General features: G+C 39.2%; 2 protein-coding genes and 1 long non-coding RNA gene across 4 annotated transcripts in view; 2 read left to right on the top strand and 1 right to left on the bottom strand.

The window, feature by feature from the left end:
* Positions 1 to 331: 331 nt before the first annotated feature.
* Positions 332 to 6,909, top strand: LOC138049488 (uncharacterized). The gene is made up of 2 exons (XM_068895778.1): positions 332 to 830; positions 2,308 to 6,909. The coding sequence occupies exons 1-2, from the start codon at positions 428 to 430 to the stop codon at positions 2,997 to 2,999; spliced, it is 1,095 nt and encodes a 364-aa protein (XP_068751879.1). The 5' UTR covers positions 332 to 427; the 3' UTR covers positions 3,000 to 6,909.
* The window catches only part of LOC138049489 (uncharacterized), a 45,826-nt gene continuing 26,006 nt past the window's right edge, over positions 639 to 20,458 (bottom strand). The window contains exon 4 of the long non-coding RNA XR_011132389.1: positions 639 to 776. This is a non-coding gene — a long non-coding RNA (uncharacterized lncRNA). The remainder of the gene's footprint in view (positions 777 to 20,458) is intronic.
* On the top strand, positions 6,969 to 19,126 carry LOC138049487 (uncharacterized). 2 transcript variants are annotated; one of them, XM_068895776.1, is made up of 2 exons: positions 6,969 to 7,211; positions 17,003 to 19,126. In XM_068895776.1, exon 2 carries the CDS (start codon positions 17,056 to 17,058, stop codon positions 18,196 to 18,198), a length of 1,143 nt encoding a protein of 380 aa, XP_068751877.1. In that variant the 5' UTR covers positions 6,969 to 7,211; positions 17,003 to 17,055; the 3' UTR covers positions 18,199 to 19,126. The 2 variants fall into 2 exon arrangements, with proteins under 2 accessions (XP_068751877.1, XP_068751878.1); XM_068895777.1 differs by lacking the exon at positions 6,969 to 7,211 and adding an exon at positions 14,516 to 14,667.

Genomic DNA, 20,458 nt, shown 5'->3' with positions numbered 1-20,458 from the left:
ACTCTGAGTTCAAATCCGGTCCACGGTTATGATTTTTATTTCCTTATCTTCTCTGCTATCACAAGTCCTGGGACAGTGTCCTAAATTAACGATAATAGTAAATTCAAAGAAAATTACGAATTAACGATAATCGTAAATTAAAGAAAAGATCATGTTGGTATTGAACCAATCTGCCTCGATCCCAGGCCCCCGATCCTCCGTCGGTCGCAGATCTGGGTACCAAGTTACATTCGACTATCTCCAGTCCTCTTTCATCGTAACTGGGATACCAACTCATGTTGCAAAGAATGTCAACCTAATTTTTTCAAATAAAGCGAATCTTTGTTAAAAGGTTGTCTTTTTAGGATTTAGCGAAAAGCTAGTAACCGCTGAATTTATATTTCGCTTAAAAAACGCCGGAAGATTTTGTAGAACTCACCCGTAAGAAATGGCCTCCAGTTTCGAACTGTTCTTTGTCTTCGTCTGCCTGGCGTTTTTTGAAGGATTATTTATAACGATAATCATTAACTGGCCTTCGCTTTTACGGACTTCCAAATCCAGCATTCAAGAGGCTTTGTATGTCAGTTCGTCAGATGCTAGCGCCGTTTTCCTTTTTCGACCACCTTCACAGCCATCCAGTCTTCTTTTGTTCGTAGCGGTGCTAACACACGCGGCGCGAAAAGCACGGAGAGACGCTTTAAGGGAAACTTGGTTTTCTGAATGTAAAACAAGAAGACACGAAGCTTTCTGTGGATTTTTCACCGATCGAGCCGGGCTTGACAATGACACTAACATGGCTGTTACAAGAGAAAACGAAGAACACGACGATTTAGTGTTTCTTTCGGTTGAAGGTAAGTTAAGACTGCTTCAGATGAAAAATACTGGTTAGCGTTTGTTGACTGAACGCGCGAAAGGAGCGTTCCGCCTGGTAGGCTTTCAGCATCTAAAATCAAACGAGTGCAATTACGAATTTAAGATTTAAAGAACTCTATTTGTAAATAATATATTTTTAAAGTAAACAACCATTTTTCATCGCAGCAGTTGGCGAGCGATAAAACTAATAACGTTTTCTACCATAGGGAGCTTAAGTATGCGCGGACAGCAACCGGAAGTGAGCTGTTTTCCTTTTTAACTTGTCTTCACACAACCACATTTACATTGCCAAGTATCTTTTCTCCATTAGAGATGATTAGTATAAAAATCTGGGAGACACCACTGTCCTAGCGCGCGAAATGTTTTCTTCCGGTTGCCGCCCGCGTCTCAAAAACGCGTGTGCTTAAGCTCCCTATTTTAATTGCATTACGTAACGTTTCTACAACGACTCGATTCTCTCAACCTAACCGCATCTCTGACTTTTCCTGTTTACGTTCTTTCCACATAAGGGTATTTTGGAAAGACCTCATATGGCAATAGCCGGGTCGTGAGCTGATAACCCTGCTGTTATCAATCAAAATCCAAGAAATCCAATATCCATAGTGCAGTTCATAATTCACAACTATTCACTGAAGTGGAGGTGGCTAGTTAACAATTATCCACCGAAGTGGAGGTAAATATCCACCAGTTTCAACGACACTAAGGTGAATAATTGTTTTAGTACATATCAACACAAGATGAATAAAAAGCGAACCAAAAAACTACTTTATTTTTGTAGAATGTGGTCGCAAAAGTCAAATCTCGTGCACCGGCTACTCGGAGGTGAATAGCACTTGGATATTCACCTCCGAGTTGCCCAATCAGTGCGCGCTGAGAGCACTATTTACTTGTGTGGTATATACTAGTTAACAACTATTCACCGTCACTGAGTTGAATAGTTGTTTTAGTATATACTAAAACAGTGAGATAATATACAGCACAAAAAATTAATTTGGATGTTTTCTTCACTTGTCACGGATGCAAATCGGGACGCCATTTTTTCCCGAGTTGCTCGGAGGTAAATAGCACAGGATATTCGGAGTTTGACGAGCCAATCAGCGCGCGAGGTCAACGCAAGCCACTGTTTTAGTATATACTAAATGGTGGATATTTACTGAGCCGCGAACCTGACTGGTAAATATCCACCACTAGTGATAGTGGGGTCTGGAGAGTCTGGCGTGCTAACCAATACACTATCGTGCCTCCACTTGGAAATTCCAACCTTTTTCCCAGGGCGCCCGCTCCCTCCTCGGCTGAGAATAGTCCTGGTAACGAGGTTTTTTAGGGTTAAGTGGGTACAAGGATCATAATTCGCGCTCATTGAATCATGAGTACTAAGACTACTTTCTTTTAAATGGAAGATACATGACCGGGTAAAAAGGTTATGCACATGCGTGATGTGTTTTTTTTTTCCAGATAATTTTGCATTTGCAGAGAGACTCCTTCAAGCCATGGAGTGGGCTATGGAGAGGTATAAATTCGACTATTTTTTGCGAATAGATGACGACCATTTCCTTTGTTTAGGCAGACTATTATACGAGCTAAATTTCCGCCCTAAACACGCGCTTTACTGGGGCTTCGTACACTGCAAAGCAAAAATTGTCCGTGTTGATGAAGCTTGGCTTATTCTAACTCGTGACTTGATTGAGGAAATCTTGGAAAAAAGGAACACGTCTCTGTTGTGTTCTCCCTATGGCGATCAAGCTGTGGCACTTTGGATGAATAACAGTTCGAAAAACGTGTCGTACTTTATGGACAATCAGCGCATCATTCACAAAAGCGCCGGAAAGGATCAAACCTTCTTCACATCAAATATCTGCACGAGTTACTTGAGTCTCCACGGATCTTACCCCAGGGCTATGAGACAGTTTTGGTTGGTTTCTCACGTGTTCCATGAGAGTGCCGCCGGATCCGTGTCGTACAACATCCCTGAGATCGAACCATTTGAGAAATTGTGCCCTCATTCACGGAAATTTGATCATCGGGGGTTCATAAGAGAATACCGGTTTGAACCCAAACCCTGCTCGGAAAATCCCAATTGGCGAGTGTCCTCTCAAAAGCACCTCGGACGAGAGGAGACTGGTGAAAGATATTCAAATTATAACTAAAAACAAAAACTTGTGAGCAAGCTCGATATTGAACAATCGCTAGGTGTTTCGCGCGAGGCCTGCTCGCGAAAAACACGCTCGCCCGTGACAAGAATCATCAAATTGATGGAGGCAAATAGAACGTTTTCACATAACGTCACGTCGTCCATGTTGGTGTTCCAAAACAAAGAAATGGCGGCCATGATGGTGTACCAAACTAATCCTCCGGGAATTGAAATCTATTTTTATGCAAATACTTTCTTTTGTTTCATTAATCCAATATGGCTGCTGGTCACGTGAGTGAAAACGCTCTATAGCCGTTATGCGTGTGATGACGTCTGACTAGCTGATTTCACCACCAAGTCTCAATTTCGAAAATCAAACTTGTAAATTTTAGCTTGAGCTGAATCCCTAAGGACCAAAGTTGTAAAGAATACCCACGTGCGAACAATATTTCATGTCCAGATGATGTGAATAATTTTGTGCAAACGAGGTTTGGTGGTGAATGTTTGCGCATATGACGTCATCATGCATAAGGCCTATTAATGGTAGATAGATGAAGATAGACATCTAGAGATCTCCGATTCTAGACTTCTGGCCCCAGTTGTTCGAAGGGTGGATAGCGCTATCCACTGAATAAGTCAATTGGTTTTGCTTGTGTTTATACGCTGGATGTCTCCGGTGAATAGTGTTATCCACCTATTGAACAACCCAGGAAAGGCTTCCTCGAGCCTTAACCGTAAATGACATTGCTTATGGCAACGAAGGTGCACGACTCCGGCGAAAAGAAACCGTTTACAATTAGAAACTACTTTGCCGTCTTAGTCAATACTCTCTGTCTCCAATCAATTATCTGGTTGTATGAAAGGGGCATTAGTAAAATTCCGAACATGGAACATTTTAGATCATGACAAATTATGATAATTATTTGCAAAAGATAATAGTACATTAAGAAATGGATAACGAAAATTAGTAAAAAAAACATGATAACTACTTGAAAAAAACGGAAACTGTATGTAAGGAAAAAGTTTTACACTAAAGTCAAAACAGACAGGCTTGATTTTAGTGGATAGGGGCCATTGGATACCTCACTGCTACTGGCTGACCGCAATGAGTGTCGTCTTCTGGTTCTTTCCCGACAATTTCATCACATGACTGTTAAGAGCCAGCATAGGTGACAACAAATGCAGATTGCAGTTGCGGTGCGATTATCGCCATTAATTAATTCATGGAAGTTGGCATATGTTAGACAAAACGAGCTGAAGTAAACTACATCCTAATTTCGCGCATAACTTTTAAACAAAAACTTAGTTAACTTAATTGTTAATTTTGAAAATTAAGGATGGTAATTTCTTGCTCATCGTCCTTAAATGATAGTTGTAGTCGGGAACGTGACCGCAACTCCCTTTAACTTTTGTATCAGGTTTACTCTGCCCTTGGCCTTCATACAGCTAGGTAATCTATGTACAAAGGAAAATTGTTTGCATTCCTTCCAGTTGACAGAAGTCAAAAACGTATGACAATGTCGTGTCCAAAATACTCCGATTTCATTCGCTGCAAAAAACTCTCTTCCGTCGGCTTCCTGGATTGTTGTGCCTTTATAATTACCTCTTTTCACGTCTACTTCAAAGCAGACACATACCCACACTCGCCACCATGAGTTGTGTACCACTGTCCAACAGTCTCACCCTACTTTTTATGAACGATTGGGCTGGAAATCACTGTTTCTTTCCTCCCCTCGATGGAAACAACTGATATGGCGGCTCACCCAGTAGCTCGATTTACTCAAAAATACGCCTGCATTGCACGCTAATCGCTGTCTTTACTATTTTCTTCCAAATAATTATCATAATTTGTCATGTTCCGGCTTCTACTAACGCCCGTATAAAAGCGACCGTGAAGACTCACGATGCGACTAGTCCATCGTCATTGCTAGATAACAAAGTTTCATCAGCTCTCGCTCTCCTCGTGATTATATAAGCTCGTTTCCAGGGCCATTCCTTTCACATATGGGTAATAAACAGATAATAAACTACAATAGGTCGTAGAAACCAAGACACGATGTGACTGCCCAAAAACCTTTTAAAATTCTTCCTAGTTCTTTGGCTTTTAAGGAAAAGCTGTCTAACACCGACCATTCAAGATCGTGGAATGTTTGACTCGTGACTGCTAGGAAGTTTAACGAGACGAATGTCATACAGCATAATAGGGAGCTTTAGCAACGACAACGGCGACGGCAACGAGAACGTCACAAATTTGCATATTTAGTAGGCAAAAAAAAAAAAAAAGAAGATTTGCACGCTCTGCACGTGCGATTTTCGTTTTTGTAAATTTCGTTGCCGTCGTCAGCAAAACAACAACGTGAAATAGCCAAATTTGAGGTTTTATAGAGGACGTCAGCACTTAAGGATAAATTTTCATTTTGTCCCCTAAATTAAGCTTGACTCGTATCGGTTTCATTCTTGAGGGACTGCCACACCATTGTCATGTTAAAAAGCTTGGAATAGTCTCGAAGTGATTACAATAATGGAAATTTATGTTTTGAGATGACGTTCTCGTTGCCGTTCCCGTCGTCGTTGCTAAAGCTCCCTAATGCTTTTTTTCGCGATGGACAAAACCGGAATTATCTTTCACAATCCTACAAATGTTTCGCCTTACTTTGGAGTAAATGTCTGCTATAAAAGCAATGAATAAACAAAGCAAATATCATTAAATCAAAGCACATAAAAGAGAAAATGTCGTTCTTCCGGCTGCTGTAAGAACGACTTAGCTTAAGTTGAAAATTCCTCAATTTCCGGTTAAGAGGAGCAGTGTCATGTTACACTCGAAATTTTCAAATAAATTTTGAAAAAAAGGTCCCAATTTAAACAAAAAGCTGGCAAAGATTGCGCCATCTTCTCCGATCGCAACATTTCTAGACCAACGCGCTTTTCCGCTTGGACGATTTAAATGACATGCACATCAGAGAATAGCGACAAGAACGAGCTGTCAATTTATGGTAGCTTTAACCGAGCTTGTTTAGATAGTTTCTAAAATGGCTATTGTTGATGGATAAAAGTCAGGATAAGGGATCATCACTTTGCATTTTGTATTATACTCATTATCTTGATGCACTTTTGAGACTTATGCGCCTCGTCTATTTACACTATTGACTCACTGACCAGGGAATGTAATTAAAGAGTGCTTTTAATTTCGATTTTTTTTTTCCTTATCTTATTATCTACGACAGCCAAAAATGGCTGTTGTAGATAATAAGATATTTTTAATGGCTGTCGTAGATAATAAGATAAGGCAAAAAAAAAATCGATTTCGTTTCCCGCGCGCAGGAAAGTGTAGATGATTTCAATCCACTTGCATTGTGGGCCACGACTCCAAATCGTTAAATTTGGAAATCACAGAAGTTAAAATTACGCAAAGCTCTTTTTTTCTGGCGAATGAGGCTCACTGAATTGAAGCTGGCTTATTGAGGGATAAAATAATTTTAGATGTGAGATTATAGCTTCATTATACATGTATGCATTTTTTTCTTGTTAGGCATCCAGGGTATATGACCTTTATGCCTGGCTCCAGTCCAAACTTAACTTTCTTCGTGGTAAAAACAGTTACTTACGCCACAACTGTCGCCACTTTGTATCCCTTAGGTAAACTTTTTGAAAAAATATTTGCTTCAACTTAAAGAAAGCTACACAATGATAACTTATCTAAATGTTATCCCCAAAAAAGACTATCTTCATGGCTTGTCTTTCTTTTCACTTGGCTTTTCACACAAGCTACACTCATTAGCTCAAATCTGAAAGGTATTCACCTAAATCTAATTGACATCTGTTGCTTGGCTGGATAATTATGTTTTCCTTTTTCTGCTTTTACGAAACAAAAAGACCACAATAATGCATTGCTTTTGTTATGTATTGTCAAGACAAAATGGTTGTTAGTTATACACGATTGCTCAAGAACTCTATCTGTTTTTACGCTTATGAACTCATTTGTGTTTACTAATTCAACACCACAGCACTTCAGAATTTTTGAATTTTAAGAATTGTTTGTCAGTCGAAAGTTTACACTTGTCACTGCGGCCATCTGACAACATCGACCTGCTTTGTGTTCGTCAAATAGATTTCTCGAGCCTAGCTGTCGCGCTCTTGAGCCTCTCTCGGAAATCCGAAAGCCTTGTGTATGATTGGAAAGAACCACAAGCGAGCATTTGTAGCGGAACACATACCAACAGAGGGACAGGTAAGATATACGCCAGATAACTTGAGATTTGTATTATTTGGTAAAAGTCCCGTATTGCTTAGAAACAGCTACAGCTAATAGGCAGTTCATCTTAAATGTTCATCCTCTTAAATAGATCAATGTATCTTACGATATGACGATCATAAAAATGGCTCTTTGCTGCTCTGTTAAACTAAGATTTTGCTCCAGGCTTGAGGTTCCCCGTTTCGTTTATTGACGGTGTGCTCTACGATAAAAATCCGTTCGACAAAATAAAGCTACAAACAGGAGCTCTAACGAACATTAAACATTTCACGGACAAGTTGAGTCCTCCCTCACGATTTCGCTTGTTGAATTACAGAAGAACGGGAATGTTTTTGTGATTTCAGTAAACAATACCGGGACTTCATTGAACTTCTTTTAAAGCTATTTATAACTTCAAGGAGATGGCTATCTTCGTTGCATTGTCGTAATTATCGAATATCTATAAACTGTGGCTGGCTTAAGCAAATATCTTGCAGTTCGGAACACACTTCCTTCAGGTAAAAGCTAATTTGAGGCAACACAATAAACACAAAAACAACATTGTAGACCTCTGGGCTACCCCCGACAGAGGTCCTCTGTATTTCACCACCGAAGTGTAATATCGTTTCGCTTCAAGTTATAACGCGCGTAAAACGAGTGTAACAAACATCTGACTTTAGAGGTAATTTGTCTTCACCTCAAAATACTTATAACCACTCGCTGTTCCACTCACAATGATATGTCATCCGCATCATAGCCGCAAGCCTTGAAAAAAGGCGGTTTTATTTTCTACAGATGAATGCCAAGGTAGCAGACTTTAATTGCTCGTTTGCATCCAAATGTGCTGAAGTTAATTACCGGTGACGTCTCTTCGTAAAGAAATGTTAAGTGGCTCAGTTTTAGAAACAGAGATATATTGTTCTTCAATCGGAGAGAGGCCGTATTCTTAAAAAAAAAACGTAGCCAAAGCAAAAGATTTCGAAGGCGTAACTTTTCTGAAATTACTTTGCATAAGCACGGTTTGTTTTAACTTTAAATCTGTCCATGATTCTTTCAAGTGAAAACATCCTTTCGGTATCCATTGTGCACTTAAAATTCCTATTCTTTATTGTTTTCTAAACGTGTAGGAAATCATCAGTTTTTTACCACCCTGCAATCATATCACGTATCGGAACTCTCTTCAGGCATATGCTATTTGAATACCACTCAAGGTTTAACAAGATAGGTTAGAGTAATGCCCTTTACAGCTTTAGTTTCCTTCCCCGAGAAGTTCTAAGTTCTCGTATATTTAATTTCCTCTTTGCAGGGGATAAAAAACGTTCTAAAAATATGAAATCCCTTTAAAACAAATTGATGGTGTTCATCTGAGCTTCAAATGTTCCTTTAAAGGCCCCGGGCAAACGAGTTCAATATTTGCTTCAATATTCGTTCAATTTTGTTGAACAGCGATTTTGAAAAACCGTTTGCCCCTACCCCTCCCTCCCTTCAACCGTGTTGAAACATGTTGAATCGAAGTTAAATCGATATTGAAACCGTTTCCCCCTCCCCAGCAGTCGAAATCGTTCAACAAAATCGAACCGCAATGTTGAAGCAAATGCCCGGGCCTACGAGTTTATAATGCGTCAAAGATAGGCTCGTAATGCGTACAAAATAAAAGAAGCTCTTGTCTGAGGCCAGCATTTGTCAGCAATCAATACTTGTAAGAATAAATTTGTAGTATAAGATGATGCAACGTTAATTATTTCAATACACTTCCTGCCCCAAACAGCACGTCTTTCGTCAGCACATTTTAACTACAACAGCAATTAATTGTAGAAAGTGACAGCAGTTAACCGCAAGTTCAGTACTGCACGTTTTTTCCTCGTTGAAAAAGCATGACCATTAAATTTGTACTTGAAGATTGTTGTAGCATTAATTACCATTTTTTTACAAACTGAAACCTTTTTATAGATGGCGCCAATGTTCGTGATGTAGAAACGGGATTAACGGCGAAAATAATTGAATTAAGATTACGATCCTTGAAAATGAGTGGTCTTCACACATTCCCATGGTTTCGTCACCTCTTTTTTTCTCCAAGTCTGGAAATCAGCGTGATATTGAAATCACAGTGAAACGTCATCGTGAAATGTCGCAGGATCGTAAATTTTCTGAGTTTGCGGATATATATTGTTTCAAGATTCTCTTACATTGGTGTACTTTAATGTAATAGCAAGAATATCGTTATTCTCCATAAGGCTTCAAATCATGTAGAAGTTTGTAATTAAAGTTCCCGTTGTTTTGGGTTTCGATATTTTGAGGCTTTTTCCGTATATTTAAAGAACAGGGTTTGCAAAGAGACGAGCGAACTCGCCTGACATTACGTGACACTTGACTTTGATTCTTGTCAACAGTTTCTGGAACATCGAGGAAATTTTAAAAAAATCTCAAGACTATGACGAAAATGAACTGTTTGGGAAAATTTTTAGATGATTCTAAAAGGTCGGCAACTTTATTGCGGCGATGGACAACAGTCTGCCAACGACACGTCCTCGTCCTGAGATTGGAACAAGGAGACAGTTGTATTTAGACGATTCTGAAGCTATTTTGACATTTCTAGGCTGTATTTTTAGAACTGTGATAGCAAAATATTTTTTCTGTTCATCGTTTATCAATTGATGACTGGACCCCGTCCGTCAAGCATTGGGTTTTATTTATTTAATATATTTTCGTTACTTCCTATTAAATGGCAGTACTTACAAAGTTAACACTTGAAGAGAATTCGGAAGGTTGCGCCATGAGGATTTGCCCTCTGGAAAATTTGGTAATTTATGGATCAAAATAGTGCCGGATACCGTCACTTTCTCGATGTGATATAAAACTACCAGACCTATAGAAATTTGTTTTCCATTGTTCCTTCCAATCAAGACGCATTAAATTACTTCTAAATGACTGCTAAGTAAACTATTCCAGTTATCAACTCGTGATTGCCTATTTTAAGAACGACGTCCGCTCTCTCCAAGTATCGATACGGTAAACTTGCACTTTTGTGAAAGTCACAGGTGCAAGAAATAAACTCTTGAATTTAGGCAGAAAATAGCAATAAAAATGTTCGTGAAAACGATCATTCAAATATTACGGCCACTTGCTTGTCGTTTGTTCCTTGTCCCTGATTTGAGTAGCAGACAAATCACATCGTACCGAACCCTAAACCAATCACATTGTACCATACAAAAGCTGCTTTATCACCATTTGAATTTTGGATGGCGTTGTCGTTTAGTGCTTCCTCTTTGCTACACGAGTTCATGCGTTAATTCTTTACTGATACATTTTCAACATTCGGAAACTGCGTTTCTAGGCTTATGATTGGCTCGCTAAATCTCATAAAAAAACCAAAAAGAGCAAGGCTGATTGAACGGTGAAGGAATCTATTTTATTATATGGACGGCAGTGTTTTACCGGTAACCAAAACACTCGTAGATTCGATACGACCACGACATCCGACAACAACAACAACAACGACAACGAGTCTTTATTTACAATAATAATCAATAAAGATTTGATAGCCACCCCGCAGGTAGCGGTGCTAATCGAGGCGGGAGGCTGCACAAGAGATATTTAATATTACATATTTACTTAAATGCTTAATATTCTTAAGAAACTGAATATTTTGAGCAAGAGCCGATACAACGTAGATTTGATTTTAGTGGTGTACTATATGTCGGCTGGCCAAACCAGCCTTCTTCAGGTACAATGAGAGTTTACATTGGATTGCTTCTATGAACACATATATAGTAAATGGATCTTGACGTAATACTGGAAAAAATGTGATAAAAAATGGCAGTTGCAACAAATTTGAATTCAACTGCTAAGAGTAACGGATAAATAAAGAAAGTGACTCTAAATAATAAACTAAGTCTAATACGCTTCTTCGCGGATATTAAGACCGTTGGGATCAATTGTCCTGCCTTTTGAAATTAAAAAAAGCTTCCCTGGCCTTACGGATCGAGTCTTTTGTTAGAAAATATTTTTTCGATAGGAATTAATTGCATGTCCTTAAAGATGTTGTGGGGAGAGGAGAGGAAATGTTCTGCGACTGTAGTAGATTTGGATTTGGTGTTAGCGTTATCTAAAGTGCGGCGGTGTTCATTAAAACGGTCTTTTGAACGTCGTTTAGTTTCTCCTATGTACTGTAGATGGCATCTGTTACATTGAATCATGTAGATAACGTTTTTAGTTTCGCAAGTTATGTGGGAATTAATGGAGCGTATTTCGCCAGTAGAGAAGAATGTGTAGTTGGTTAGTCCATGGAAAATGTAAGGACAGGTAGCGCAGTTTTTGTCACAGCGAAAAGGACCGGAAGAAAGTGCGGAATTAGAATGAGTTACATTAGGGGACAGTTTAGCTGTTACCAGCAGGTCCCGAAGGTTAGGGGAGCGCCTGAAAGGCACAACAGGTAGATGTAGGAAAGCATTTTTGCAGCGGTCAGAGGAAAGAAGTAGGTTGTAGTGCTTTTTTATTACGTTGAAGATGGAAAGAAGTGAGGGCTAATGGAGAAAAAATTCCCAAAAGACGTTTTACTGCATTGTTTTGTACACCAACACGGACGCCGTGACGTCAGATGAAAACCAACAATTAGCTGCAATTTTATTTTATTTTGAATATTTTATCATGGAAAGAAATTTAGTACCTACAGTCGTACCTACACAAATTGCTAAGGAAGCTGAAATTGAAAGAAAAAAGAAAGAAAGAGAGAAGGACTAAGTGACAACAGAGTGGGGGAGAAAGTTAAAGGCGACCGTTATATCGTAGCGATTAATTATAAATGATCGAATGGAAATAAAACGGTAGATTTGACTTTAGGCAACCTCGTGTAAGTTCAGGTACACCAATAGATATATTTACTGATCCTAGTATGTTAAGTAGATACACATGTGATTCCTTTTAAAATCTACTTTTATTGACATGACGTACGTTTGGTGGTAAACTGTTCCAAACACAGGTGCCGGATCACGAAAACCTTTTTTCTTTTTAAATTTTCATCCGGGAACCGAGTGACGTATTTTTTGTCCATGATGTAAAGGCCCGTGTAAACGCTCGCAACATTGTTGGGCCCAACATGTTGCGAGCCCTTGCACACCATGTTGTGTGTTGTTGCGACTTGTTGGAAATTGTTGGATGAAGTTTGAAACTGATCAAACTTCAGAGCCAACAAGTGCCAACATTTCTATTGTTTCGCGGTCATCGAAGCGTGGTCCAACAATGTTGCGTTCGTTTGCACAGCACATCCAACAATGTTGCGCCGGCGCACGCGCACTACAGGCCACGTATCCACACAAATAATATGCGAACAAGAAATCAACATGGCGTCGGAGATGGAAAACGTCCCAGAGTCCTTTGTATTCTCATCTAAAGACCCAACATGTTGTGACTTGTTGCGAGCGTTTGCACACATCGGCTAACATCGCGCAACAAGAGACAACATTGTTGGACCCAACAATGTTGCGTGTTGTTGCGAGCGTTTGCACGGGCCTTAACACGAGTGGTCATATTGAGCAACGACGTCACGCGATTCCGGACTTTTTCTGTTTGTAGTAACACCCAGTATTTGTAGTAAAGCACGCTTTTCAATCTCTACCATTCATATTTATAGTCCATATAATAAAAAGAAAATTACACGTTTGCTCGAAGATATGAATCTTATGTTCTCGTCGCAAGAACAACATCTTACTCGTTCGAATCCTTGCCACTCAAACAGAAAATTAATATCTCCTCGACATCGCTTAAGATCCTCTACATAAAAAAACCAACATTTCGAAAGGCAATAAATCACCGTATGATCGAGCCAAGTGTTTCCGAGCTGAAAATTTTTTTTGGTCAAGCCAAATTTCTAACTGTCAGTAAACGTTAAGAATTGTAGTACAAAAATTTATTAAAACAATTTTTCCATTTCCTTTTCTTTTTGTATACAAGATTGATTACAGCCAAATCGGCACTATCTGCCTTGTTAGACAGACATACGGTTCGTTTAACCGAATTTTCGCTGCAAATTATAACGATTGACCAGGCCTGTTTCTTGAGGCATTGATTGATTCCTACGCTCAATGTATGTTGTTTTTGTGCAATATATCATGAAATAATATTTCGGTTTGCCAGACCAGCTCGGCTTTTTCAGGTTAAAGTAGAAGTTGTTTATCGACACAATTGATTATTCAGGATTTCTTTGGCGAAATCCTTTTAACATATATGACAACACCAATGACGAAGATAGTTGTTGAATCGAATCGTGTTGCCGTACCCTGGGTGCCAGAGGTTTTTTTCTCGTTGGGGGCGAAAAGCGTCGAGAAAAGAGGTCTCTTGCCGACCAGCACTACTTCGCTCTGACGCTCCTCGCCGCTGGTGAGCGACAAGACCTCTGGCATCCAGGGTAGTGTCGACGGAAAAGCCAGCTGCGAAGATTTCTGCTCCTAATTATAGGATTCTATAGGTTTGATGATAACAAAAGGAAGACGTTTCATTCTGGAAACTGTACGGGTGTTTGGTTTTCTAGGGTTTCGAAAACTTGAGCAAATGACCAGTTTTTATAATAAAGAGATCTTATATTAACGAATTGCTTCTTTCGAACCCTGAAAACATTTCGGTGCTTTTGAGAAACAGGCTCCGCTAGTCCTCGCTACCAGGGTCTTTCAGTCTCCCCACCCACAGAGGTAGCGAGGGGTGGGGAGATAAAAGACCCTGGGAACGAGAATGAATCAGGCCTGGTGGACCGAATTTTCCCTTGTATTTATCCCTCCTTCTTATCTGGATTAATTAGCTCCTCCAGACGCGGGAAATCGGCAATCACAATCAGTCACTGATAAAAACCTAAGCTACCTTGCAAACAAAGAGGCGATACTAATCAAAGCAACATAACTCACCGGCTGAAGACTGTTTGAAAAAACAATTCAAGTTATTTTAATCTACTTGTATCCACGTCTAGTTTGATATTCCTTCCCTTCGCATTTTCTCCGTTTTATCCGTTTTTCAATCATCACTAACAATGTTTATTTATTTATTTTAGTTCTCTAAGTGTAGCGATATGTCTGATTACGTGTAAAACAACATTAACTATATTGCACAAAACGTTCAGGAAATTTAACATACGAGGGTCCGTTTTTTTGGCTCAGTTGTTTGAGCGTAGAGAACATGAATGAGCGAAAAGTAAAAGTTTAGCGTAGAAGTACACTGGGAACTTTCTTCCCAGAAGTCAATCGAAAAGACTTCGTGCATCATACACGTAGCGATGTCCGACAATATCTATCTTGCTATTTATTAAGTGACGAAGATACCAGACCAAGTAGAGAGACAATGACATCATAAGTCAAGAACAAAACATTTTTTTGTGACCTGTTCAAAACGGCCGGCGGTCCCTCGCTTCATGCTCGGTTGAAAAAACGCAAGTTCGCGAAATACAAATATTTTGCAGTTCAATAGAGAGGTAGGTTGGTTTGAAGGGTTAGTCACGATGCATTAAGTCTTGTTTACCATGAAATAGAACGCCACTTTTCAGTTTCACTCGAAAAGTCTGTTTTAATAGGTTGGTTAATAATTTAGACGAGTGAAATTCGAAAGCGTGCTATTCATGAGGAGAACGTCAATAGCATTTCCATGCTATATGGTGTGGTCAATGAGTTACGGCTCAAGTCAGCTAGAAAGACCATTTCACTAATTTCTTACATCCTGTTATTTTAATTTCCGTTGAATTATCAATTGAAGTAACTTAGAAATTAGTCCTTCGGATTTTATTAAGATTTAATCAGTGAACGCCACCGAAGTACCATTATATTGCTTCAGCGTAGACTAGGGCTTTCAAGTATTTTTAGTGTTGCATGTGTAAAATGAATGATTCAATGAGATCGGATAAACATGAAGTGTACGAGTAAAATCTTGGCTTAAATCATTAATTGATAGCCTAATAAAGCTTATCGGCTTGCTTGTCACCTGAGAAATACTGAAGTTTCCGATCGTGCAAAGTTTTATCTCAATTCGTATTGGGGATTTGTTTAAATTTATCGAAGAGCGATAGACAGAGATTTATAGGCAGCTGAAGTCATGCAATGTAAAAAAACACTAACATATGCCAAATATTTTTTGTAACGATTGCGAAAGGTTCGTTTAAAGGACCACTTAAGGTAAACTTTGTTAAGAAGTCAAACTATTTGACACCGAGACCATTTCTTGGCGTCTGTGTCGCGACAATCATATTGGAATAGTTTCTGCTCTCGTTCATCAAAGTACCCGCTGTAAAAAAAAAAGAAAAAAAAAAAAAGAAAAAAAATGGTGGCCTTTGAAGAAGCAATTTCGTTTTGAAACGGCTAAAAATACAGTCCTGTTTGCTGTCGGAACATTGCTATCAAATTCGTCTGCCTTGACCCCAAGATAGAAGCAGCGGGAAAGTAAGTAGTTTCCGGTAAACAAAATTCTTGGATTAATAATCGGATTTGTTGCCAAGTCATTATTGAGGACCTCGTTAGAATTGAGACACCTAAACAAAGACATTGACTGCAGTATATTGTGCTGCCATTGACAGCACCTCAGGTAATTCGCAGACTTCTTGGGTTGCGAGATTTGCATTTGGTAGATGCTTGTCCCTATGGGCTTTTTTTATAGCATTGTATCCTTGTAGGTAATTTTACATACAGGAGGGCGTTAGCATTTTTGGTTTTGCGGTTTTGGACATGTTTGCCCCCACAATGTTCGGTTTTGCGGTTTTTGCTGTCTCTTGCAGTTTGCGCTTAATTCCGTCTTGTTTAGCATTTGGTTTTCCGCTTAGTAGCAAAAACACTTGCAGCACTTTTTCGGATTTGCTGATGATGCTTGGCTTTTTCTTTGTGGACAGGTATGGGCCACCGTATCCAAAGCTTGTCGCAATCGCAAATTTTGTCTCTAAAGTCTAGCTTGTAGTGCAAGCGTTTTTTTAAGTGTGAGTTACTTTCTTTGCGCACGACCGTTCACTACCCTACTTTGGTATCAATGTATTTCTTTCCCTACTGAATCCTCGTCCGTTTCACAATATTAGGATGGTGCCGAGTGGCGACACATTTCGGGAACGGAAACATACTGAGCCTAGGTCGGCTTAAATATGCTCAAAGCACGAAGTCTTTTGTTGCGATGCACGACATCTGTAGGGAAGAGATTTTGTAGATTTTTCCCACTTAAAGACGAAATGCGAGATTTGCGACCATGGCAGCTACAAGTAACTTATGATACACATGTCATCAGTTTAAAACATCTTCTTTGGATGAGAAGATTCAGTTTTTACAAGAGTCCATCACTCAAGAGTACCAAATCGGCTGACTCAATGTTGTACCAATTAAAAAAAAGACACTTTTCTGGCGCTGATGGGGACAAACCTGATACCAGATTCTTACTCTTGGATTTTAGGATTTTGTTTGCTTTTTGCGCTTTCGATCGAGATTTGTTGCGGTTTTGCTAGTCTCCTTCGCAGCCGTTTTAGGGGCGTGGCGTCACGCGACTTTCGCCCCATGCGTGACATCCAAAAAACGGCTGCGAAGGAGACTACGGTTTTGCAGGTTTGGGTGATTTTTACCTTCGGTTTTGCGGTTTCCAAAAGACCCCAATGCTCCTCTCTATAAAGGGTTTTAGTAACGCCCAATCCTTATCCTGAGGTTAAGGGACCACTCCCTCCCGGTTAACAACATCACGGAAGGAACCAGATTAAGAGGGGCGACTGATTGAAACAAAAAGCACGTTTTATGATCTTAAGGTCTCTTAACGTTTGCTGATCATTGCATTTTTGGTCACATTTACAGAATCACAAAAGGACCCAATAACTGGTGCGATCAAGCACCTCTGCAAATTGGCAATGGAGCAAGGTATTGGAGGAGAACATGATTACATTAATGACGACGCGCTATCGTATAACAGCGAGTACGATCAGGATGACTTTACAGACGATGACGCAGGATCAGAATGTAGCTGTAGCACGTGCAGTACTTGTAGCACGTGTAGCACCTTCGAAGACGAGTTAGAGCCTGGGGATAGCGGTGACGAAGAAGAACCGTATGTTCCTGGATGTGAGAAGCAAGTACCAAAAAAGACCTACAACGGCAATGACACTAACAGCGCGTTGAAAAAAAAGGAATTTCAAAACGAAAAATTCCACTTTGTAGGGACAAATGGCTTTACAGCCGAAGATAAGTTAATCCTGGAGAAATTTAGGAACGTTGTAGTGCTTAAAGCCGATGCTTCTCAGTTTAAAAATGGAGGGTATTTGATAAATGGTGAACAAAATCCCGGAGAAATTCTCTTGGGTGGAAAGCAACGAAAAAAGAGAGTACACTTCATGGATTCTTCGTCATCTTCTGATGACGTCAATCAAGCTGAGGCCTTTTCTATTTCCAGTCTCTCGGACTGTAGTACGAGTGGCTCGTTTCCAATCTACGATCAAACTCCCCCAAAAGGTGAACCGTTTGTGCAAAAAGAACATGAAAATCTAGAACATGGCAGACACAAAAGTGATCTAAATGAAGGTGAGATGCAACGGGAGTATCACCGATTGAGAAGCGTTTTAAAAACGATCGATCCATTAAAGCTTCACGCGATCTTAAAACACAGTTTAAAAGCAAAAGATCCCGAAACAATTATGGCCTTAGGGACTCTTCTCCCGAAGAGTAAATTTACCGCGGACACGGTTCATTGCGTTCGCTGTCACAAAGAGTACGACCCTCACTTCGGGAAAAAACGCTGCACTCTTTATCACCCTGAGAAAGACGTTTGGAAAGTATCGCAAAACTCTCAAGGCGCCACCTTTAAGTGTAGCTTGTGTTCGACCGCGTTCACGCTCAAAGGAGCCTGGGACTATAAACTTTGCATTGCGAACGAACAGGATTGTGGGGTATGTTTTGAGGGCCTTCACACTCCAGATCCAAATGAAGTGAGATACCAGCCATCAAGAGGAGCAGCACAAAGTTGTGAAGATAAAGGATGTATCGTGTTCTATGTTTAACATAGGCATGGCTTGCAGCATATTGCAATTCAGATTTCACAATTTTCAGCAAACCGTCGAAACCTCTCTTTTCACTAATATAATCCACCTTATAATTTAAGGAACTCGGAAAACAAACTAGCTGTTCCATTGCCCCGCACCAATTTCCTGAAAAACAGCTTTAGCTATAATGGTTCGGTTATCTGGAACAGCTTGTCCCCTGAATTGCGGTAAGCAAAATCACTTCAATTTTTTCGAAATGGTTGTCGCGATTTCTTCCTCTGAAACGGCTAAACGCACACGGCATCTATGTAAAGCAGAATTTTTTTATTTTCTCTATTTTCTCTTTTAATTTCTGATCATGTTTATATGTATTAAAGTAGATTGTAATTATTATTATTATTATTGTTATTATTATTATTATTATTATTATTATTATTATTATTATTATATCTGATAGATTTACCGTGTTTAAATAAAAATAAAGTTCAAGTTCAAGTTCAAGCTCAAGTTTTACCTTCCCTATTCTGCACACAAGCATGACTTGCGTTTCTTCAATTTCAAATGTCAAACAAAGCCCTGCTTTAATGTTTTTTCAACCGGCAATTTGTCTAATATTATATAGAGATAAAAGTTGTTTTTGCGCGGCTAAGAATTAAGCTTTGAGGCTTTCTTACTGGTTGTAGCTGAAATTATTTCACTTCCTGTAATCTCTGTGTACTTGCAGCGAGCACAAATAATATTTTTTCCTTAAATCAATGAACAACGTTTTTAATGAAACCTTTTAGCGATGTTGCGCAAAATTAAAGCCATGCTTTTTGTGAGGAAAAGAAGAGGAATTTGATATATTAATTCATCAAAATGAATTTAATGTACGCCTGTTGTAAATGCATGCTATAAAACACACTGTAGAAATACATGGGTTCCTTCTATGGGACCGGACGCAAAAGAACAATTATCCCGTTTGTAACTGTACTTTTGATGGGTATTATGTCTTGGTTTTTGTTACCACATTTACTCCATGGAGAGCGGGGCTGGAGAGAGGAACACTTGCTTCTTGTTCGGATAAAATCCTTTTGGAGAATGATAAAGCGGGATTTGAACATTTCCCCCTTTACGTTTCATTCATAGAAGTTGCACAATATAAATGCTTTTATTCAACGACTTTAGTGTCCCTCCATTTTCTTTAAAAATATGGTGACGACTCATTCAAATAGGACCACCCATCAACCGCATATAGCTTACAAAGTAAAGTTACCCTGGCGGTCATCGCTCTCCCCAAAGTATACATTTCTTAGTATTACTGAAAATTGTCAAATTGTTGCTAGTTTTACCAGATTAAGAATCTTATAAACTAAATTCGTTATAATAAGGAGATCCGTAAGGCTGCTTTTTTTAAAATGAAAAGTAAGAAAGTTATGATTTTCGTGACACAATTAAAAGGTCCCTATAAAAACACATTGTCAACATTTGGAGAAAAAAACAGACAGCAGAGACTGATTCAGTTATTTGTCATTCAGTGAAGGAGAATTGTTACCCGATCTGAAAGTTTCTGTCGGATTAGAGATGACTTTTGGTCTGTTATTTGCTCGGTCCGTCACTGAACGTTTGAAAACACGAAGAACACACGATTTTAAAACTGATGGGCTTGATTATCAAAAAGCCTTTTGTAATTTTTGACATCTACAGGTTGGTCCAAAAATGGCGTCTCTACTGACGTCTCACAGAGCATGCGCCGTCGTTTCAAAATTTTATAAAAATATAAAATATTTTAATATAATATGCAAAAACAATTCAAACAAACAATACTCTTCTCAAACCCACACACTTGTTTTCAGTTCCATGATTTTGCAGAGTTTTATGTCTACAAAGATGGTGACATTCAAAATTCAGGGAAGCTTCGCAGGGCAATTGATAGAAAGAAATGATTCCAACAAACAAACACAATCAACTTGAAGGCCTTATTAAGTGTGATGAGATTGAATTCGTAAATTGGATTTCGAATGCGTGACATCTGCATGCAAATCGAATGCCATAACCACTGCCTTAAACCTTGTTTGCTCATAATCTACACCAAATTCTAATTGCGACCGGCAACGTGCTTGACTTAATTCTCCCATTACCAATTTATCAATGACAATGCTGATATCATTGAGCGTGGAGATAGGCATGTTTGTGTTTACTCGTGTCAAGAGACCTATTTTCGCAAAGTTATTGCTTTTTTCATTAAAATAATCAGATCCTAATTTCTCTAGATTACACCTCCCATTATATATAATCA

Source organism: Montipora capricornis, chromosome 5, assembly GCF_036669925.1.
Source record: "Montipora capricornis isolate CH-2021 chromosome 5, ASM3666992v2, whole genome shotgun sequence".
In the NCBI taxonomy this organism is placed as follows: Eukaryota; Metazoa; Cnidaria; class Anthozoa; order Scleractinia; family Acroporidae; genus Montipora; species Montipora capricornis.
Note: the sequence above shows the minus strand (reverse complement) of the source record. Positions and strands in the feature narration are given on the sequence as shown.

Bases quoted from the DNA above. Each gene is read 5' to 3' on its own strand.
- LOC138049487 (XM_068895776.1), top strand. From the start codon at position 17,056: ATGGAGCAAGGTATTGGAGGAGAACATGATTACATTAATGACGACGCG.
- LOC138049488 (XM_068895778.1), top strand. From the start codon at position 428: ATGGCCTCCAGTTTCGAACTGTTCTTTGTCTTCGTCTGCCTGGCGTTT. The intron at 831-2,307 runs GTAAGTTAAGAC...TTTTTTTTCCAG, and splicing joins AGTGTTTCTTTCGGTTGAAG to ATAATTTTGCATTTGCAGAG.